Source organism: Dermacentor silvarum, chromosome 10 (assembly GCF_013339745.2).
Source record: "Dermacentor silvarum isolate Dsil-2018 chromosome 10, BIME_Dsil_1.4, whole genome shotgun sequence".
Classification (NCBI taxonomy): Eukaryota; Metazoa; Arthropoda; class Arachnida; order Ixodida; family Ixodidae; genus Dermacentor; species Dermacentor silvarum.
The window spans coordinates 24,648,241-24,668,884 of NC_051163.1; the positions used below are offsets into that span (position 1 = coordinate 24,648,241).

The 20,644-nt window shown below is 42.2% G+C and overlaps 1 protein-coding gene across 1 annotated transcript; it reads left to right on the top strand.

The window, feature by feature from the left end:
* The first annotated feature begins 18,301 nt into the window (after window positions 1-18,301).
* On the top strand, window positions 18,302-19,599 carry LOC119466004 (uncharacterized). Its single transcript, XM_037726486.2, has one exon. It carries the CDS (start codon window positions 18,377-18,379, stop codon window positions 19,208-19,210), a length of 834 nt encoding a protein of 277 aa, XP_037582414.2. The 5' UTR covers window positions 18,302-18,376; the 3' UTR covers window positions 19,211-19,599.
* Window positions 19,600-20,644: the final 1,045 nt, after the last annotated feature.

Consider the following 20,644-nt stretch of genomic DNA (forward strand, 5'->3'; position numbering starts at 1 on the left):
GACTGGTTGCACAGCACTATAGATTTGTAATATGGAACATGGTGCTTTGTCCTGGTTTAACCTCACAGTGCGCTTGTGGCGACGTAAAGCAGTTATGTGGCGCCAGGGAAAGCGGGGCATGTTGTGCGCCACGATTTTTGGTGCGGTGTTCGAGCACCGATTGAATTAGCCTTATTAATGAGCGCTTGTGCTTTGCCGTTTAGGTGGAAAACAGTGCGACGCGAAATCATCCGAACTGTGCTGTAATCAAATAGATTTCGTTCGCGCCACGGTGTCCAGTGACGTGCATTTACTACATAGCGTGTCAGCGGTCTTGTAACAGTGAGGGGCGGTGGGACGACGAAAATATGCGGGGCACGATTTGCTGTTCGAACGTATTCTGCTGCGCTGTTCGCTTCAGGTTCGAGTGCCCCGCGTTGCTGGCATGCCGTCCGGTCGACGCTCGCGCGATCAGAAGACAATTAAGTGGCTATGGCGCGATAAGAATAAAGAATTGCAAGGGTGCACATGCGATTCTATAATAGGCGAGATAAAAAGAAAGTGGTGGTGCCAGCGAATGCTGCGAAATAATCGGGTTAAGTACCTTGCCAACTACGTGTGGTTTTCTACCGGTGCGCGCGCGTTCAACTTTTCTTGAAGCGAAGCTGTACATGGCTAGGTTCTGGCGGATCGCGTCTGTGGACAAAACGACGCGTAGAACAACAATTAGAAAAAGTGGGCCGATCCTGGTGATGTGCAGAAAGGGCCCAAGCGCAGTGGCACATACTCCTGTCATGTGGGCCGATCCTGGTGATAGCGTGGAAAGGGTGCAAGCTCTGTGTCACATACCCCTGTGGGCTCGGGGACATGTAATGCGCCCTTGAACTACCCGTGTCACACGTCGGACCCAAGGAGACCCAAACAATGCGCCGGAACGATATGTTCTGTTGCCCAAACGCTACTCTATGACGATGCGTGTCGAAACGTCAGTGATAAAACGTCAATAGTCTACCAAGAAATAGCTGTGTCTCATTCTCTCTTGACATAGTAATTTCCCTAGCGACGTCATCAGTTGCCCCTTGGACTCGGTATGGGTAAGACCCGTGTCGCTCGCTCCGAAGAGGAAGAGCGCGCCTTCAAGGAGCGCCGGCGCGCTCAACAGCGCGAATGGATGCGAAAGCGACGAGAAGCCGAACGCGCAGCCGACCAGCGTGCTTCGGCCGATGGTGCGAGGTGGTGTGAATCTAGGCGCCTAAGCTCGCTTTCACTCGCACATACAGCATAAGGCGCGCGGCGACGCAACGAAAGTATGTGTTGTGTCTTCAACCATTTAACATGACCACCAAAATAAGAAAAAGATAGAATTAAACAAATCCAATAGCTTCGCTGGACTTCCATCTTCACGTAGTGGAAGGACTCTATATATATTATCTTGAAATAGGATGGTCCACCGACCGAAACTGTTGGGTAAATAAACCTACGATAACCGTGAAGTTGTGCTGCTCATATATTACAGCGGAGCTGTTATACGCTATATAGGTTCTGGTGATTTGTGTGCGTAGTAGGCAAAAACGATGGCGCTCACCTCTGGCCAGAGCTCACGACCGGCCGACCCCGGTGATAAAAGCGCATCGCCGCGGGTATGTCCCGGCTGCGGTTAACGTATTGTGTTAAAACAAATATCGTAGTAATAAAAGTTGCAGTTTCGCCGGAAAGGCGCGGAACATCGATTGCGATAGCAAACTAGTGTACAGCTATACAAAGTAAGGATTGTTTCATCGGCCGTGTAAACTTGTAAACATGAGCATACTAAGTTAACAAGAATGGTGTCACGCGCGCACAAGTGAACCTGAACGCATCGCACTCGATGACCGCGGGAACTGGCTGTCAAAACGCTGTAGTGAGGAGGCGCGGCAGCAGCAGCGAGCGAATTGACCTTTCTCCCGCCGCTCGCATGTAATGGCGAACATTTACAAGAACGTGTACTCAAGCGGAGTACGGAGGAAGTCACGTGGTGCTTCACAATGGCGGCAGCCAAGCAACGTCGGCGATGAAGTAGCGACACATCCTGGCATTTCTAGTCCGCCTTGCTTCTCGTTAGATGCGCGGGGGACAGCAGCAAGCGTCGTCGCCTTGCTGAATGAGACGCTCGACGGTGACAGCAGCGAAAAGGATTCTGCAGTTTCGATGAGCGCGGAACGCGTCGGCGGTGCACAAACGCATGTAGTAGCCGACGGTGGCGCCCGACAGCACGCAGCAGTCGAGCGTACATCACATGTCCCCCTCCCACCTGCTCTCTGCACCCGTATTCCCGCTCGCATCGCCCGACTCCGCACAATGGAACTAAGCCGCGAAGACACAGCGCAGGCAAGGACTCTGCCCCCGCCGCACGTGGCTTTCAAGATACAGCCGGCCGGGCGGAAGCGAGCAGCGCTGCGCAGCGTAGTACGCGGCCTACTCGCTCCTCTTCCCTCCCCCCGGAGCCTTGCGACCGGCGGTCGCTCGTGCGGCGGCTTGGAGGAATCGCGTCATATTTCAGCCTTTGGGCACTTCAGTAACTCATTGATTTACGAAGCTTTAAAATCAGTAAGGGAACGAAATGCATCGACATATCTGCCGTGACCGTCCCACTGTGTTTCCAGCGGCTTGTATGCATTATTGACAGTTTAAATGTCAAAAATGAGCAAAGTTTTTTGTGACTGTAGAAATAGATGGAGGGGTATGTCAATAAGTTATATCTGAATTCGCGCACTGTAAAGAGGACAGATTGAAAGGGTGCACAACCTTGCTAACTAAATGACGCTTTGCCGCAAGCTTGGAACAATGCTTTGTTGATGGAGCAGTTCTATGAAATACTTTCTTTGAGAGTAAGCAAACGGTAGTAGCAGCAGCTAGACAGAAGTAAGAAAATGCAACACTATGGTTTTATTTGAAAAAGCTGCCTTTAAGAAGTGGCTACAGCAGAAATAATTTTAGAAATTAGGAGAAGAATTAAAAATAATTTGCCCACCTCACACTGTCAGTGGCAAGAGTAGCCACACTTTAATCTTTTCAATCAGTCATTTATATCCATCCATTTATGTCAACCTAATGGTCCATGTAGATGTTTTGATTGTTGCTTTTGATGTATTGTCTTCTCACGTTTTAATACTGACATCTGTTTTCAGATTCAAAATTAGCCTGGAGACGCCACAGCCGGAATGCAAAAGGTGAATTCTTTGGACATTCATCGTCTAGCGTCACCATGATCAAATGCAGTGATGTTGTGAGAATGTATTGCACGGAGTAGAAGAAAAACATTGCTGATGCAACCACAAGCATTTCCTTCATTGATTAATTGGGGCACTGTGCCTTCAGTAGCAGACAAGAGTTTAATCACTCAGCTCAGAGACTTGACAACTGCACCAAGACTGCAAGTAAACTTCGGTGTCACTTCACAATAAATTAAACATAAAATTTCTTTTCAGAATGTATGCCTAATATACCATGGGCGTTGAGAAACTTGGTATTATTGGTACCATAAATTTGGAACAGGTGTACACATTAAGCATCAACATGAGTGCACGTCTTTCTAGTTTTAACAGAATAAAAATATTATCTCCAATGTGATACTCTAACTCACCGCAAAGCAAAAACAGCAGCTTCCATTGAGAAAGTTTGTTGAAGAAGAGTAGTGATCCCGGCTTTCTGCATTTCAAGGGACAAAATTCCAAAGAGATTGATGCCGAGCTGCATGGTGTGCAGTGTCGGCCACTACATACCATCGTAGCCAGCTCTGCATGAATCTCCTTAGCATTGTGTCTCTTAAGATGCAGAAACGGGATCGCTGATCATAAAGTGATTCGAAATTGGGTGGCTGGGAGGGAGTTGGCAGGGTTCCCCTCTGGATCAGCCAGTGCATGCCCTATGCTATACTGGCAATCTCACCTTAATGAGAATCAGTGATGCATGTTATCCTATTATTGAGCCAAGTGTATTCCTTGTATTGTAGTAAGGAGAAACTACAGAAACCTTAAATCAATTACAACTTTAAAAGCATCTTTTAAAAGCATCCTTTTAAATCTCTATTTCTGTCAAATTCTTGGCAGTAGGTTGATTATTAGGTGAGAAAATGAAGTTAAAAGTTCCATTTTCTGAGTATCGCCACAATACACTAATGCTGATACCTCATTCTGACATGATAGATATCAAGTATATTTACGGACTTGGGTCGTTTTGGTTCGCTAAAAGTGATTGACGCTTTTTAATTTCAGTCTTTGGCTCTTCTGAAGTACAATGAAGAACAAGTTTATTTGAAAAAAAATTACCTAAACTCGAGCAGACGCCAACAAAATCTACGACGTCACACAAGGCAGTGTTGGAACTTCAAGGCAGCAGTGCCACCAATCTTTCGTCTTGCGTCTTTTACAGTTTACTGAGCCATTTGTCATGGCACGAGTGAATCCTTTGGTATAGTAGGCAGGTCATTTACAAATACGTCTGAAATTAGTTTTCTCTTTGGTCCTCACTCGCCGTAGTTGCCAAGTTGTTTTGGCATTGTGCTGCTAGGCATGATGTTGCGGATCAAATCACCGCATTTTGATATAGGTGAAATGTAAAACCACCCGTGTACTGTGCAACCCTAAGTGGTAAAAATTGATCTGAACTCCCGCACTACGGCGTGCCTCATAATCAGATTTTGGTTTTAACATCAAAGCCTTTAAATTGATTTAATTTAATTTCTCTTTAGTGCTCCTTTAAGCAGTAGCATTCGTTATCTCTGCAAAAGCTTGTGCTCGAGGTATTCTCTTTAAATATTTAGTAAACACAGTAGATAAATGTGTCTACAAAAGTTCACATATAGCTAGTGGTGTGGCCTCATTAGTATAGCACCACATATGGTTTTCAGTTTCACCAATGTTTCTTTCCACGTAAAAAAATTGCCAGTGCAACCATCCTTCGGAGATGAGTGGCAATGTTAATCCAATTACCATTCTTACGATCGGTGTATAATAAGTGATGCTATGATGGTGGAACTAACGAGACAGCCAGAACTGGGATACGTTGTGTGAGGGTGCAATGATGCCCGTCCAGGAAATGACCGAGTCTACCTCGAGGTCCCTGACTTGGACATCGAGCGACTGCAAGTTGATGGCAACGTGTTGCTCAAAGTTGTGCTTGTCCGCAAACTTCTGAGTGTGCTCTGTGATATTGTACAGCCTGTGCTTTGCAAGAGGATTCATTTGATTGATGAAGTGGCGGTTGGCACACCCTGCCTTTATGGCTTATGTACACATCATACAGCTTAGTAGAATCTCGCAGGTTACTTCAGGGACACTGCAAGTGAATCTGATGTGTTAATTGCATTAACATCGATAGTTATCTTCCTCTTCGAGCTCCTACTGCTACTTGCCAGCACAAGCAGCAGTTGCCTAAAATGGCGTGAAAGGGGTTAATTGAAGAGTGGCACATACCCAGGGACCCAAGCTGGTCCGTCGGTTGGTTATAAGCCCGTTTCCCTCAACATGGCAGCTCGATACTCTACCCGTTAGACTATGGAGTACCAAGTGGCACAAAATTGGAGGGAAAATTTAAGACAGGCACCCGAAAGTATGTGGAGTATCCTAAGAATGCTAATCGCTATAAAAAATCCTAAATATTTTTTATACTTATGTTTACTTATTATTTTGTTGTTTGTGTGTGCTGAATGAATCCTAGTTTTTTTGACGCACATATCATCCAAACAACATAAGAAGATATGAAACTAGTCAAGTAAGGTTAGCATTCTAGGTCTGGAACAGGCACTATTGTGATTTATTTGGAGTATGACTGTTGTGTAGAATACTTAAAAGCCTTGAAACTACCTTGCTAACATTTACTTAAACGTGCAGGTTCACATAGGTTGGAGGAGTGCTGGTTGAAGAGATGGTCTTGGCACAGCTTACTATGGCCTGCCACAGTGGACCAGGCAAGTTTGCAGGGGTCTTGCTTCACTGTAAATTCACAGAGGAGGACTCACTCTTTGGAAACAACACCAAGGGGCAAAAAGAGGCTCTTGACCCCATCAGCATCAGTGCTGCTATAGGCAAGTACCGTGCATCCTTTCCCGTTGCATTTTTGCATTCACATTTTGTATTTTAAGTTACCAATTTGCCATAAGTATAACAAATGACATAACAAGTAGCGTGTGTGTGAATCTGCATGCCACAATGGCCTACCATGTGGAATGACCGCTCATACGACTGCGCCCTCCCTAAGGATTGTAAACCAGCTAAAGTAAAACCAATTCATAAATCAGGAAGCAAAACAGAACCCTCTAACTACAGGCCAATCTCACTAACATGTACAGTCTGTAAACTACTAGAACACTATATCTTAAAGCACATAACCAAACCTCTTGAACAAGAACAAATACTAACAGCTTGTCAGCATGGTTTTCGCAGAGGAGTTTCCACGGTCACACAACTAATTAAACTTGTTCATGATGTATCATCAAGCATTGATCAACAGAAACAAATAGACCTAATTTTTCTAGATTTCTCAAAAGCTTTCGATCACGTAACATAAGAAATTAATTTATAAACTCGAACTCACCTTGGAAAAAGGACCTATTCTCGATTTGATCAAGGAATATCTTACCAATTGCACGCAATTTGTAGAAGTAAATCAGCAATATTCACTTAAATCGAGCGTCAGATTCGGTGTTCCACAAGGAAGTGTTCTGGCTCCAGTTTTATTTCTTATATACAATAATGATCTGCCTTTTAATATTCCTGTCAATGTTAGACTTTTTGCTGACGATTGTGTTCTGTATCAGGTAATCAATTCGTATAAGGATCATCTAGCTTTGAATGACGCTTTTTCATTAGTATACAAATGGTGTAACGAATGGCAAATGACTTTGAACATTAAAAAATTGGCTACACTATCAATTACGAGGAAAAAACACAGCTCAGAATTCAACTACACTATAAATAACGCCACACTTAACGCAGTGAAGGAGTTCAAGTATCTTGACCTAACATTAACACACGACTTTAGATGGGAAAGCCATGTTAACAACGTTACCTCGACTGCACAAAAAAAATTGTTCTTTCTAAACAGACGTTCTTTCTTTCTCAGACTAGCACCCCCAAACAAAAAGTTACTAGCAAATAGCACATTTGTCAGATCAGTATTGGAATATGCTATGTCGTTTGGTTTCCTTTCACTAAAAACTCATTAACAAACTGGAAGCAGTTCAAAGGAAGGCACTAAGATGTATTTACAATAAATATAGGTTAACAGACTCACCCACTGAATTGCTAAAACAGGCCGGTATCCTTACTTTACAAAACCGAGCAAAGCTTGTGTGGTTTAAAATGATGTACCAACTTATTCATAACTAATTAAAAATAGACTGCTCAAAATACTTATACATAACACAAACACGACTCACCCAACATAAACACACTCTATCATTAAACGAACACCTAGTTCATACGGAAAGTAATAAGCATTCCTTTCTTCCTTTAATGACGCGTGAATGAAACAAGCTGGACCCTGCCATTACAAACAGCCCAACCATATCTACTTTTTTAACATAAGTTGAAAACAAATTGCATGCTTCACAATTCTGACCTACCTGTGTTACCATTCACTTCTGTGTCATTTGATTCTATTTTATTGTATATATAATCCCAATTTATTGATAGATTATCACCTCTTGTATAAACCTAATATACTTGTAATAAACCTTGTACTTTGTCATTGCTGGGTTCCATTGTTTATTTATGCTAACTTTTTACCTCTTTACCAGTTGTTTAGTATAAAGCTTTTTCCCTTGTATTATTCTGTTATTACTGCCTACTATTCTTTACTGCTTATAATTGTTATCTTATTTCATTACCTCTTGCTATTCCTAAGCTAATGCAATGTATATGTTATAATTAATGCTACGATTTCGTTCACCTTTATCAATTGTCTCCCTTTTTTTATTACTCTCATTCATTTTTAATACGATTTATTGCTTTATTATTTCTGCCAACCATACTGTTTGTCTTTGCTAATTGTCAATGTATTGTATGTAAACTAAATATTGTATTTATTGTTATCGTTATATTGTAAGACAACTATGTACATGCCCTTCTGTTATGATCCCTGATGGTATCGACAGTATTATTAATAAATAAATAATAATTCAAATATGATCTTAAATGCCTACGGCATCCATACTCAAATGCTTCTCAATTTTGAAAGCCGCCTTAACTGTCAAAAATGTTTGGCGGCTACACCAGACAAAATTATGTGCATTTGCGCATTAGTTGTGCCACTTGACTGTCAGTGCAATGAATAGTTGTCTGTGAAGCACACTTCCAATATAGTGGCATGGAGGAAGCGCTTAAGTAGCATACATTACTGTTTTAATATAGGAATTGTGGAGAAGCTATGCACAAGTGGAGTTCCTGCTCAACTCAAGGGACAGCACTTCCACCAAACTTCAGCAATCACAATGGCCCTCTACGTTCTGTAACACAAAACACACCAATTGTTTCACCTATTTTAACAGACCAAATTGAATTAAAGTTGCTCCTGTCTTGAAGGAGAGGTCCATGTGCTGCCAATTCAGCAGACTTTCATCAGCGGGAACATGAGTTGTGTGGTATTTTTGTTTGGTTGTTTCGATCAAAGCAACAATAGGGACAGGGTTGCCAGCATCACTGTCAATAATACTGTGTTTAGCGAATGCTCATTCATTCTAAGTGCCTATCCTGTTTATTAATATGCACTTCATCACTTTGTTTTCTAATATATGGTAAAAAATATACATTTATGTAGCATTTCTCCACATGTTTATATAAATTGAGCAGCACTGAAAAGGCCCTTGGCGACTACTGTGTAAAGCTTTTTACAGACCATGGGACATAGCCATAACTCCTGCTATCTTACTTCAAGGGAGCACTTGCCTGTTAATACATATATATAAACCATTGCTCAAGTAGGCTACGGGCTTAAATTTATCGAAAAGATTAATGGGCTCTCAAGTTTCTCTTGTTTAACCCACTGAGGAATGCATTTTTTGGGGAAATATGTCTCCCAATTTAGGTGTTATATATTAACCCACTGAGGAATGCATTTTTTGGGGAAATATGTCTCCCAATTTAGGTGTTATATATTTTTTAGGATTGTGCGAATATTCGCAACTTTCGAATAACAAAGTGAATAGTGTCCTATTCGATGCACTGTTCGAATCGAATAGTCACTATTCGTAAATGCGAACATTTTTCGAAAACTGTTTGAGTATTTCAAAACCCGAAATAAACATAGCTAGAGTGAAAGTATGGTTAAATTTTCACCTCAACAGGGCATAGTAAATACATAAAACATGAGAACTTGCATAGTAGAGCAGGCTGTGTTGCTTAGGTAACCATACTTTACATGTTATGTAGCAGTCATTCACTCTAACTGAAAAGTTCTGTGCATGTCAAGAAACTATGTTTCCTGCTGCATTTCTGCTTTTAATAAACAGCGCTTCATAACGTAATATGTAATGACAGAAACATGCTAACTTTAATAACACTAGAATGTGAACATCATTTGATATTGTCATAACAGCCATTCATTATTCAAAAACTACACAATATACGATTTGCTTCTGACATTACTTGAATCGTATTCGATTCAGTCCCAGAAATCACTATTCGCACACCAGTAATAACCGGCTTTTTCAGCGAACACTTTGAATAAATTTTGAAGGTTGCCTGTGGCAGATAGCACAATTCTAGTTGATGAGCTGGTCTACTTGAAGAGGTGGACATGCACAAAAAAATTGAAATGCATAATCAACTAACAAAAATTCTCTAATTAAGCTTTTAGCTGATTACCTAATTTGTGCTTCAGTGCATAAAACGATGTTTTGTTAAGAAAGTAGCTGGAATGCCAATGCATTTCTCTGCAAAGTTTGGGAAATAATATTTCAAAACTGATGTCATTCTGAGAATTCGTTCCAAGTGGATCCGCCTTGCGAACTCCACTGCTAATATCTTTAAATTGTGATATGGGCCATAAGGTAATTAGGTAAAACTTAGTTTGTACTAATTACAGGATTTTGCATTTCAATTACTTGTGCAAGTAATGTCTGCCTCTTCTATTAGAAAAGCTCAGGAACTAGAATTGTGCTATCTACCACAGGCAACCTTGAAAAATTTTTGAAAGTGTTCGCTGACACAACCTGTATTTATTGCAGATTTAGGTTCTTCAGAATGACATTTTAAGAAAAAAGGGGCAAATAATATTGTAAGTGACAATAAAGCAAAAAAACCTTTTTAGTATTCACAGTTTTACACATGGTTTATTGTTGTATGCAGGATAAAGTAGCATAAATTTTTTAATGTAATGAAATTTACAAAGCTTATATTAGTAATTAACTATGTGAAGCGGGAATACTCCCAAACTACCGTAATGACAGCCACATACAACTAAGAAAAATCAAACAGCACAATAAGAATGTTTTCTAGAAGTCCCAGAAGGTTGCAGCACCTCCAGCATCACGCTAGGCAACGCTTTGGTCTGCAAAGGCACATTTTTTTCAAATGTTACTTCGCCGCCGCACATATGTATGGCTGTGACCCTCAAAGGTTTAAGGAAACCAGTCCACTTGCACATGGCTCTTAAAGACTATTTCTTTGTATAGCTGTCATGTTCTGCATGTGTTAGTGTAACCAGCTTGGCGCACCACTACAGAGAAGCCTGGTTGTTACACTCATTGAGGCAGGAAACACACTTCGTTATAAGTAGTATTTTCTTTAAACTAGAGAGTCCTTAGAACAGCCATCGTAAAGCGAGAAGTGCACTTCAATTGTATGTAAAACGTAACTTCAAATGAAGCCACACTCATTGCTTGTGACATGACAGCCGAGTATTCGGAGCTTGGAAAAGCACAATAAAGTGCTTCACATTTTAATTATGTAAGTTAAAAGAAATAATCTTAGTGGCCAATAGTTCCCCCTCCTAATCAAGTAAATTCATATCTTTGACATTGAGGATAATAATAAATCAATGTTTTTATAACGAGGCTATTCTGTATGCCACACTCTTGCTTGTGGAACTTGGTTCTTAAAACTTGTTCTGTTTTCTTATGTTTTTGCAGACTTCACCTGTCGTAAATTTCCTGGTACGAACAGGCCCTATGAAAAGACCACCCTGGCCTCGCTTCATGCATTCCCCCTAAAGTCTCTTGAAGAGCCGAAGTTGGACAGCTCAAGCCAAAACACATGTCGTACATTTGTAAATTTTGAGATTTATATGTTCATTAATTTTGGCTATGTTATTCTCTTGAAGAACCCAATTCCGATTTCTCAAATGAGCATACACATATGCTTTTGTAACTCTTGACATTTTTATGTTAATATTATTCCTGTTGGTCATGCTGGTCTAATGAAGAGCACATGTTGGATGGCTCAAAGCAGCATACAAGTTTCATGCTGTGTAATTTTTTCACTTCATTTTTATGTCAAGTTTTGATATAGTTCCACCAAAGATAGTGTTTGTTTACTATTTTATTTCTTAGGTAGCTTTGGTCATTTAATGCCAAACAACCCAGTTTCCTCAGAAACTGTTGCATGATGCACACCATTTCATGTTTTATGGAGCTAAAGTAGGTAGAATGATAAATATTTTGAAAACTTTGATTTCATACATACACCTGCAAGTGCATCTGTGCTATTGTCAGATTGTTTCTGTTTCATTAGAACTGTATTTCACATAGGTTCGCAAAAATGATTTAGTATTTTGCTCTCCCAATGCATGAGTAAGAATTAAAAGGTATCAGTTAGCTTGAACTTAAAGTGCAACAACAGCTCTCTGGCAATGGCAATGATGTGGCTTTCATGTATGCATGAAATCAGATCTTTAGTGATATCGTTCATTCTAACTTTTTTGGTGGCACTGAACAAAATGGGAATTGAACTCACATGAACAATATTTTTTTAAAGTCTTCCAGCATGTCACTAATATCTGGTATTTCATATAAAAATCTTAAGTACTCAAAATGAATAAGTTGCTTGGTGTGGAATGACCTGCACAGGAACCTAGTAATCATGGCAGAAAGCAGAACTGGATCGTGCATTAAGCAATGCAGCACAATAAACTGCTACCATGGCATCACTCATTGCAATTGGCATGTTTCAGAGATAAAGTTTAGCGATATTGGCACACACAAATCAACCTATAAATAAGAGGATTATACAGAGTGATAATATTTTAGTTTTACGGAAATTTTAATGATTTACTCGTGGCAGCTTGCATAATTCTTGTTCTTGAGCTGGATTATTCAAAGCAGTGTAGACATTACTAGCACAACAAATTTCAACACATATTCAACTAATTCTCACAAATTCACTTATACACCTAAGGCAAATCAGTTCTGCGGAATCCCGAAAAGGGGGGAAAGTGTCATGAAAGGGAAATATTGCCATCCACCCGAATGTACCACGAAGCCACAAAGGAATCCCATGCCGTTCTGCTTTGAGCTGTCGTTTAATTCGCCCTCGCACTGCCATCTACTAGCCTTCCGGTTAGCTCAGATGGCAGGGCGACTGCCCCCGAAGGCGTTGGTCCCGGGTTTGAATCCCAGACCAGGACAGATTTTTCTTCAAGTTTGAAGCATTCTTTTCTGAGAAACCTGTATGGGTTTCCTTTGAAGCTTCATGCTACATTCGGGTGGAAGGCAACATTTCCCTTTCATAATACACTTAATTACTTTACAGCACATATTGCAATTTACAAATTATAGCCGGTGAGTTTGCAAGATGTATCCACTTAAAATGAATTTCCAGGATGAGACCAACTTCAAGATATTTCCAAAAATGTGGGACGAAATACATGGGCATTCCAGTTATTTTTGTACTTCAATGCATAGAAGAGCGTTTTGTTAAAGAAGTAAATTGTATAACAGTGCATTTTTATGGCCTATTTGATGGCACATTTATTGTAACTGGTGTCATTGTCGAAAGTAATTCCAAGTGCATAAGCCTTGTAAACCCACCAGCTACAATTCGTAAATTTAAATAGCCGTAAAGTAATTAATGATATTGTCAATTTTTGTTAAATAATTGAAAATGTGTTTCAATTTTTCATGCAAGTATTGTCTGCCTCTGAATAATCCAGTCCAAGCACTCGAATTATGTTGTTTTCAAAAATTTTGTAAAGCTTAAATTGACCACCCCGTGGTCATGCGGGGTGGTCAACCTGCGGGGTGGTCATGAGCGGGGTGGTCAACCTGCGGGGTGGTCAAACCTGCGGGGTGGTCATGAGCGTAAACCTGCTCATGCGACAGGTGCCATAGTGGCTGTCACTGGCTGCTTAATAAACAAAGCAAGTACTTTTTTTTTAGTATTCTTGTTTAGTGTCCTGTCAGTCTGCTTGTACATTTATTTATTTCTTTGCTTATTCTTTTACTATTTATTTCTATTGGGAAATGTGTTTTACTTTACGGCCACACAGACTACATTTGTCAGTATACAACATTATTATGGTAACGTACTGTAAGCAATTTGTACTTTGCAATACTTTTGAAGTTTCTGATGTTCTCATTTTACTAATCGTTGTACATTTACACAAATGTTCTGTTACAAATAAACACTTCACCTAGAAAAATGGTTTTTGTTCGCATCAATCTTGCGCTGTTTTAGTGAAGGAGCGTTGACATTGCTGTGTTAAGCCAGTTGAAAAATTGGCATAACAGTTCCGCTAGCAGCTTTGCAGTGTGGTTTTTTACAGGCTAAGAAAATGCTTTTGAACCCAGGCCTACAATAGAGAAGCGCCAATATTTAAATTTGCCCCTGTCCTCCCATACGCAAGGACTGTGCCAACGCGACATCAAAGGTGCTATGTGAAACAACATGCCTCAGCAGCAGTATTTCAATAAAAGTGCAGTTTTCAACATGGCTTAATATACAGGGTGTCCCAACTATCATGCACGAAGATTTAAAAATATGCAAATGCCACATAGCAACACAGAACCAAGGCTGTGTTTGTCGTCGCTTGGAGATAAATTATTTTATGCATTGTGCCTAAATACATAATTATTCTTAATTAATCAACTTCGCAATTTATATAATGCGATGAAGAGTATCCATATGAAAATTGTAAAGCAACATGAAAAACTCGCAATTCAGCTTTCTGTTGCTCAATACGTGCTACATAAGAGTGTTTTTCCAAGCGTGAAAGAAGCCTGCGAATACACGCAAATGTGCCTAGAGTGCTCAGTCCTGCAAATTTGCGTGTATTCGCGGTCTTCTTTCATGCTCGGGAAAACACTTGAGTAGCACGTATTGAGTAACAGAAAGCTGTATCGAGACGTTTTCATGTTCTACAATTTTCTCATTAACCATTTTCATCTAATTATAATATTTTAGAAGTTGAATTCTTTCAAATTAAGACTGATTATGTAATTAGACAGAAATAAAAAAATAATCTATCTCCAATCAACGGCTCTCCCACGATGCGGCGGTTAGGCTCAGCCTACCCATCCCCAGGTGGGAGCGACCTGCAGCTCTGCCCTAGGGCAGGGCTTCTCAGGACCTTGTGAATAAAGTTCTTTGTCTGTCCAATCGTCGGCAAGCAACCTTACTTTGTTTCTGTCCTGCTACGTGGTATTTGCATATTTTTAAATCTTGGTGCATGATAGTTGGTACACCCTAAATATTGGGGTCATAATTCAATGGGCTTTCAACATCCTTTCAATGGGGACGTTCAGTACAGCTCCAACAATATTTCAGTGGGTGTTCGATATTGACGTGCAACACATTGCAACAATGTTTCTGTGGGCTTTCAATGTGTAGACTCGCCACATCTTCTATAATGCTTCAATGAGCTTTCATAATTGACATGCAACACACCCGAACAATGTTTCAATTGGCTTTCAACATCAAGACTGAACAGATATTTAACAATGCTTCAATGTGCTTTCGATATTGAAATAAAGCATGATTCCAACAATACATGAATTATATTTCAAATAGAAAAGCCTGTATGATGTTTCGACAAAATGTCACATGCCAATTACCAACACTTGTCAACAACTCCCTCAATGATGTTTCAACAATACCACAATGTACTTTCATTGCGATTTGTTGACGTTCACCAATGACATTTCAATAAATTTTCAACAATTTTTTTGTAATGAAAATGCTGTGCATACGCACTAAAGTTGCATGTAGCTGCAGTCTGCTACGTAGCATGGATACCGCGGCAGCCGCGGGGTGCCGCGACGACTCCACTGGCTAAGCGCACTGCGGCTTGCTGATGAACACCGCGTTTGTCACGTCGTAGGCGCCAAGGTCGGTAGTAGTGGCGTCTACGTTAACATCCAAAATCACATTTGAACGGCACTCTACGGAGACGTTCAGTAGGCGGAGCATTGTGGGCACGCCTCGCTCCCCCGTAGCCTTCGCAGGGCAAGACGCGCGCTTTCACTCGCACATACGGCGCGCGGCGACGATTTTATCGCCCTTGGACTTTATACGGAACCTCACGGCGACGACGACGGCAGAAATCCGCTTGAAGTGTCCATATAATTGCTATCGCAATAAAAGTTGTTCAGGGCCCCCTTTAATGCTGTTGCATAGGGGTGTGTGAAAGCAATTTTCGAGACCCAGTCGAATGGAATAATTTTTGAATAGTTCTCGAATAACGAGCACTAGCTGGTCTCACTATTAATATTGAATTGAAGTTTGTTTACCACAAACGTGCACTGATTGACAGTCAACCACAAATGTTTACGGACCACAGGATCTTAGATAACGTTCATTTTCCAAGCAGCCTGTAACAGTTGTCAGTAAAACCGAACATCACAACGTTGTTCACATATACTGCTAGAACCTGTAAATGCGAATACTAGGCTGCGTTGTGAGCCTGCGCAGATATTCTGCTTTTTCTCAGATCTCGTGTTCCGTAAAATTTTGTGGTTGACTACACAAGCATTGGGGATGGTAGGATAAAAGCTGCATAACGGCAGCTTCACTGGTCCCACCTCCACATAAACATCTAAAAAACGACCTCCACATCCTAGTGTATTCCCAGCGTTATCAAGTGTCTGCCATTACCTTGCACGTTATAAAGCGCGTTCACACAAAAAAAATCAAATGGGGCATTAAAAGTCAATGAGCAATTTATTCGCATGCCCAGGACTCATTTGTTAGTGTAAATGACAGCGATTTGGCTGCGAAAGTCTGCTTCCCTGAGTGACGTAGCATACTCCACTACGTAATATGTTGTCTTTGTATAATAATAATAATAATAATAATAATAATAATAATAATAATAATAATAATTTAATAATAATAATGTTTGTCTGTGCTATGGTCACCGCGATGAAATTGATCACAATTTTATGCTTTATCGCGCACAGTTAGCGATTGTTTAACGTAAGTTGGTGGTGTGAAATATTCGACAATTATTTAAAAGATATTCATATTTTCAATAATGATTATTCGATTCGAAAGCCGCATTGAATAGGACAGTTTTTATTATTATTATTATTATTATTATTATTATTATTATTTGATTCGAAAACATATACACAGGAAAATAAAAGCGAGGAGCAAGGCTGGCAACTGCCACCAGAAGGGGCACAACGCTTGCCTGCTCTTCAGAAAGGAGGAGACAGAAACATAGAAATGGAAGATCATGCACCAAGATTTTAAAAAATAGAAATTGCGTTACTCGAAGGAAACCTAGTGCATTTGTTTCCAGTACAGTATAGTAGCCGCCAGTAATTATTTGGTTACTGAGATTTAATTAGGCAATTGTAATTAATAATCTAACTCGAGAAGTACTGTCCTAATTATCAAAGTGTCAACGGGGAAATTATAGAGCAACATGAAAAACTCCAGATACAGCTTTCTGTTGCTTCAATACGTGCTACGTAAAAGTATTTTTCCAAGTGTGAAAGAAGCCCGCGAATGCACGCAAAACTGCCGCGCGACTGACCGATCGAGGCACTTCGTGTGTACTCACGGGCTTCTTACACGCTCAGTAAAACACTTTTACGGAGCACGTATTGAGCAACAGAAAGCTGTATCGGAAGTTTTTCATGTTGCTCTACAATTTTCTCATTGACACTTTGATAAACTTTGAAATTTAAATCTGTTAGACTGGAGAACTACAAGCCTATCGAGTAGTGAGGGCAGTTGCGACGGAAAAAGACATTCTCATAATCACCTTCTAGTCTGAACCACTGTCAAAACGTGGCGTTTGATGTCCCGCATGCGCTTTACACGGTAGAGCCATCATTATTTATAGTGGTGCTAACTTTGGCCAGAGAGAACGAAAACCTTGAGAGAACTCAACCTTGCGTTCCCAAGGTTTTCGTTCGTACGGAATATTTGTCATTGAATGGCTGGCTTCAATAGCATTTATTTTCTCGCTCATATGTTCAGAAGAACATATGATTGAAGCCCTGTTCTTACCACGTTCTTGCTAAGTGTTTCAGTACGAGAACATACTTTCCACACACGAATTTCTAAGAATACATTATAATCTGCAGATATGAGATAACTCGGCACTGGCAATTTCTTTCCGTCCCATAGACATTTTTATACGACCGCGCTCCGTGTCTGCTGGGAATATAGTTACTCTATATGCTCCCTGCGGGAGCCATATATAGTAGTATCTGGCTTGGAAGCCGCCAACGCCAGCTCTGCGTATGTATTGGCTGGCAACACAGTCGTCTCACCATCACGTGGCTTCGCTCAGTTCTCTAAAAGGCCAGCCATATAAAAATTATATATGTATATTAAAAGGACAGAGCAATCAAGCAAACTAGATCAACGAAACCACCAAACCAGCCATACCAAATCAAAGCAAACAAGTGATCGTGTCTCATCAGCTATTCTGTTCTGAAAACTAGTCCTCGGCTTCTTCCAGGACAAACTTACCGCTGCACGAATTACCTAGGGAGCCCCATCAGCCAGAGTTATACACATCTTGTTCTGCTTCCAAGCGCGCAGGCGTACGAGACACACGAGGCGTACGAGGCACATCAAAAACCACGAACAATTCGAAGAAATATGCGAGAGATTACTCTTATATGACACGGAGACGCCGAAGTATACTGGGCAATCAATCGGCTTCGTTAAGCGCGTCCGCGCGAGGAAAGCAGTTTCAGCCTGAGACCGTAGTTAAAAATAGAAAAACGAAACCGGACCCGACGCCAAGCGACGCAGCTGTCATCATCAGCAGTCTTTCATCCGGGGCCCGCGCTTTGCAACGACGAACGCTCATTCGTCGCAACGGCGAACGCTCATTCGTCGTTCGTCCAGCGTGTTTGAAAGTAGATTCCTTTGTTCTGTGTAGACGAGTGGTAGACGTTGGAAGAAAAACTGCGCAACGCTGTCCTCGTGGTTGTGCTTACGGTCCCTGCACGTACGATAATCTCATGGCTGCTTTTAACAACGAGGACACTCCTGCGAGCAGTGACATGACGCCAGGCCGTGCCGCGCCGTACAACGGAATCCCGATACAAGTGCGCAGTTACAACACACACGGCACGTTCGTTGATGTTCCGGTGGACCTTCGTGGTACGCCGCAGCGGATTCTTCGCATCCCCTGGGGACTGGCGGTGACCAGCATGCCGAATGGAGGGATAAACGCAACGCCCCAGAGACTGTTTGTCGTGCAGACCAGCCCTTATTACGGCATGGTGCTAGCTGCCTACGAACCGTTAGAACTTGTCGCTCCGTCCGCCTATGGAGAGATGGAACTGGGCGAGCATGTTCCGATTCAAGTAATACCACGCCAGATAATCAGTGCCGTGCCTGTGATTCTCGCTGCGGGGCAGGGTGAACCTCCAGTTGGCCAGTTTCCGATGCTTGCCCGGGAATTACCGGCTATGCCGGTTCAACACGTTGGTATGTCCAATGCCGCCGCCATACCCGTATTCCCGATGCCAGTTTCAGCTGACGCCGAAGCAGTGCCGCAAACGCCGGAGATGCCGCTGATGGCGCTGATGGGGATGATAGCTGCTCAGGCAACGAAGCCGTCAGAGTGGACGGTGAACGAGGTCGCGGAGTTTATTAGTCGAATTCGGGGATGCGCTCCATATGTCCAAGTGTTCCGCGCACACCGGATTGATGGCAACGCATTGCTGCTCCTGTGCGGACATCACCTTATGTCGGTCATGAACATCCCCCTTGGCCCTGCCCTCAAGATCCGCTGGGCAATCAAGTGGCTGCGACGTAAGGAGAAGGAAGGACCAGTGGGTCCCGAGTGAACGTTTACCTACTCGCCTCCTATTATGCTGAGTATATGGAGCATCGCTTCTTTCGCCGACAGCAAGTCCGGCTGTTAATTCACATTTCACGGCCAAATAGCGCATTGACGCTAGTCGCGATTGGCGCTCTGCTGCAGCGCCTGTAATGTGGCCGCATTATTTACTTTGTTGAACGTTGCAGTGTGTTACAAGGCATTGGTTACTCTAATGGTGTCCGAAGGCGGCGCCATGCTTTTATTTTGCGAAATAAATGATTTTATTGGTCGTGTTCCCTCGCCGTCTCCTTTTGTAACATTCGTTAATGGACACTGGTATTACGGTACCCGATGGCCACTCGGGTCCCTTAGGTGCTGCCTGTGGTATTCCCGTTCGACCACTTTGGAAGACTCCTTCATGGCGTAAACTCGAGGAACGCCGCCTCACTGAAGCGACGATCATCCTGTCTGTGCATAGGTAAACTATGTGACTCACTGCATGCCACATGAAAATGATGCCGAAATAAGGCGTTTCAATCCTTTCGTCACATTGGCTCGCCCTTGTATAGCCAGTCAATGCATTCAAAACATCCCGCATAGTGATGGAGAATGTGATTGCTTCGGAAGATAAGGCGAGCGTCTCAGCCGATCGGCGAGATAAGGCGATCGGCGCAATTGATAAGCGCTTAGCTTGGCTACGCTGGCAATCTGCGCTTCTCTCACGTACGTCACGAGTGCTTCGTTCTTTGTCCTGTGGTATTATTATTATTATTATTATTATTATTATTATTATTATTATTATTATTATTATTATTATTGCGATATTAATTATATAAACACTCCAGGCGAATTTTCGGCGTCGCCGTGATGGTTCCGTGTAAAGTGCGATGAGATGCTATGCGTACTGTGTGCTGTGGGTGCGAGAGTGAGCCGAGAAGGATAGTTGCTTGATGTAGTAGTAGTGGTTTATTGAGGAAAATGACGCTTATTTCTGCTACCCAATAGGAAGCACAGCGTCAGGGGAAGGAAAAGTGGGAGATAAAGATGAGAGGAAGGGAAGAGAATGATAAGCAGAAGGAGTCTCATCCGATCATGGAGGAGGCCGGTGGTGAAGGCGATGGCCTGCTGGGGGCGAGCGCTTACCGATGGGCGGTGATCCCGTTCAACTCCACAAACTCCAATAGGCTATGGAGAGCTGTGGGGAGGGGACGGGAACAGGAGGTCGCTGGTTGTCTCAGGTAGGTAGACCTGTAGGCAGTGATGACCCTTGAGCGGTCCTGCGCCAGCGCTGGGCAAGGACAGAGAAGGTGTTCGAGGGTCTCGGAGTCGCCGCAACGTTCGTAGGCCGGTGAGGTGGAGCGTACCTGGCGTGCAGCCACGCCGCAGTCCAGACACAGCCCGTGCGCAGTGGAAGCAACGTTGCGCGTTCCCTCATGGTAAGGCCACCCTCTGGATATGG

What these genes read in the sequence shown, in the direction of transcription:
- LOC119466004 (XM_037726486.2), top strand. Translation starts at nt 18,377, where the DNA reads ATGGCTGCTTTTAACAACGAGGACACTCCTGCGAGCAGTGACATGACG.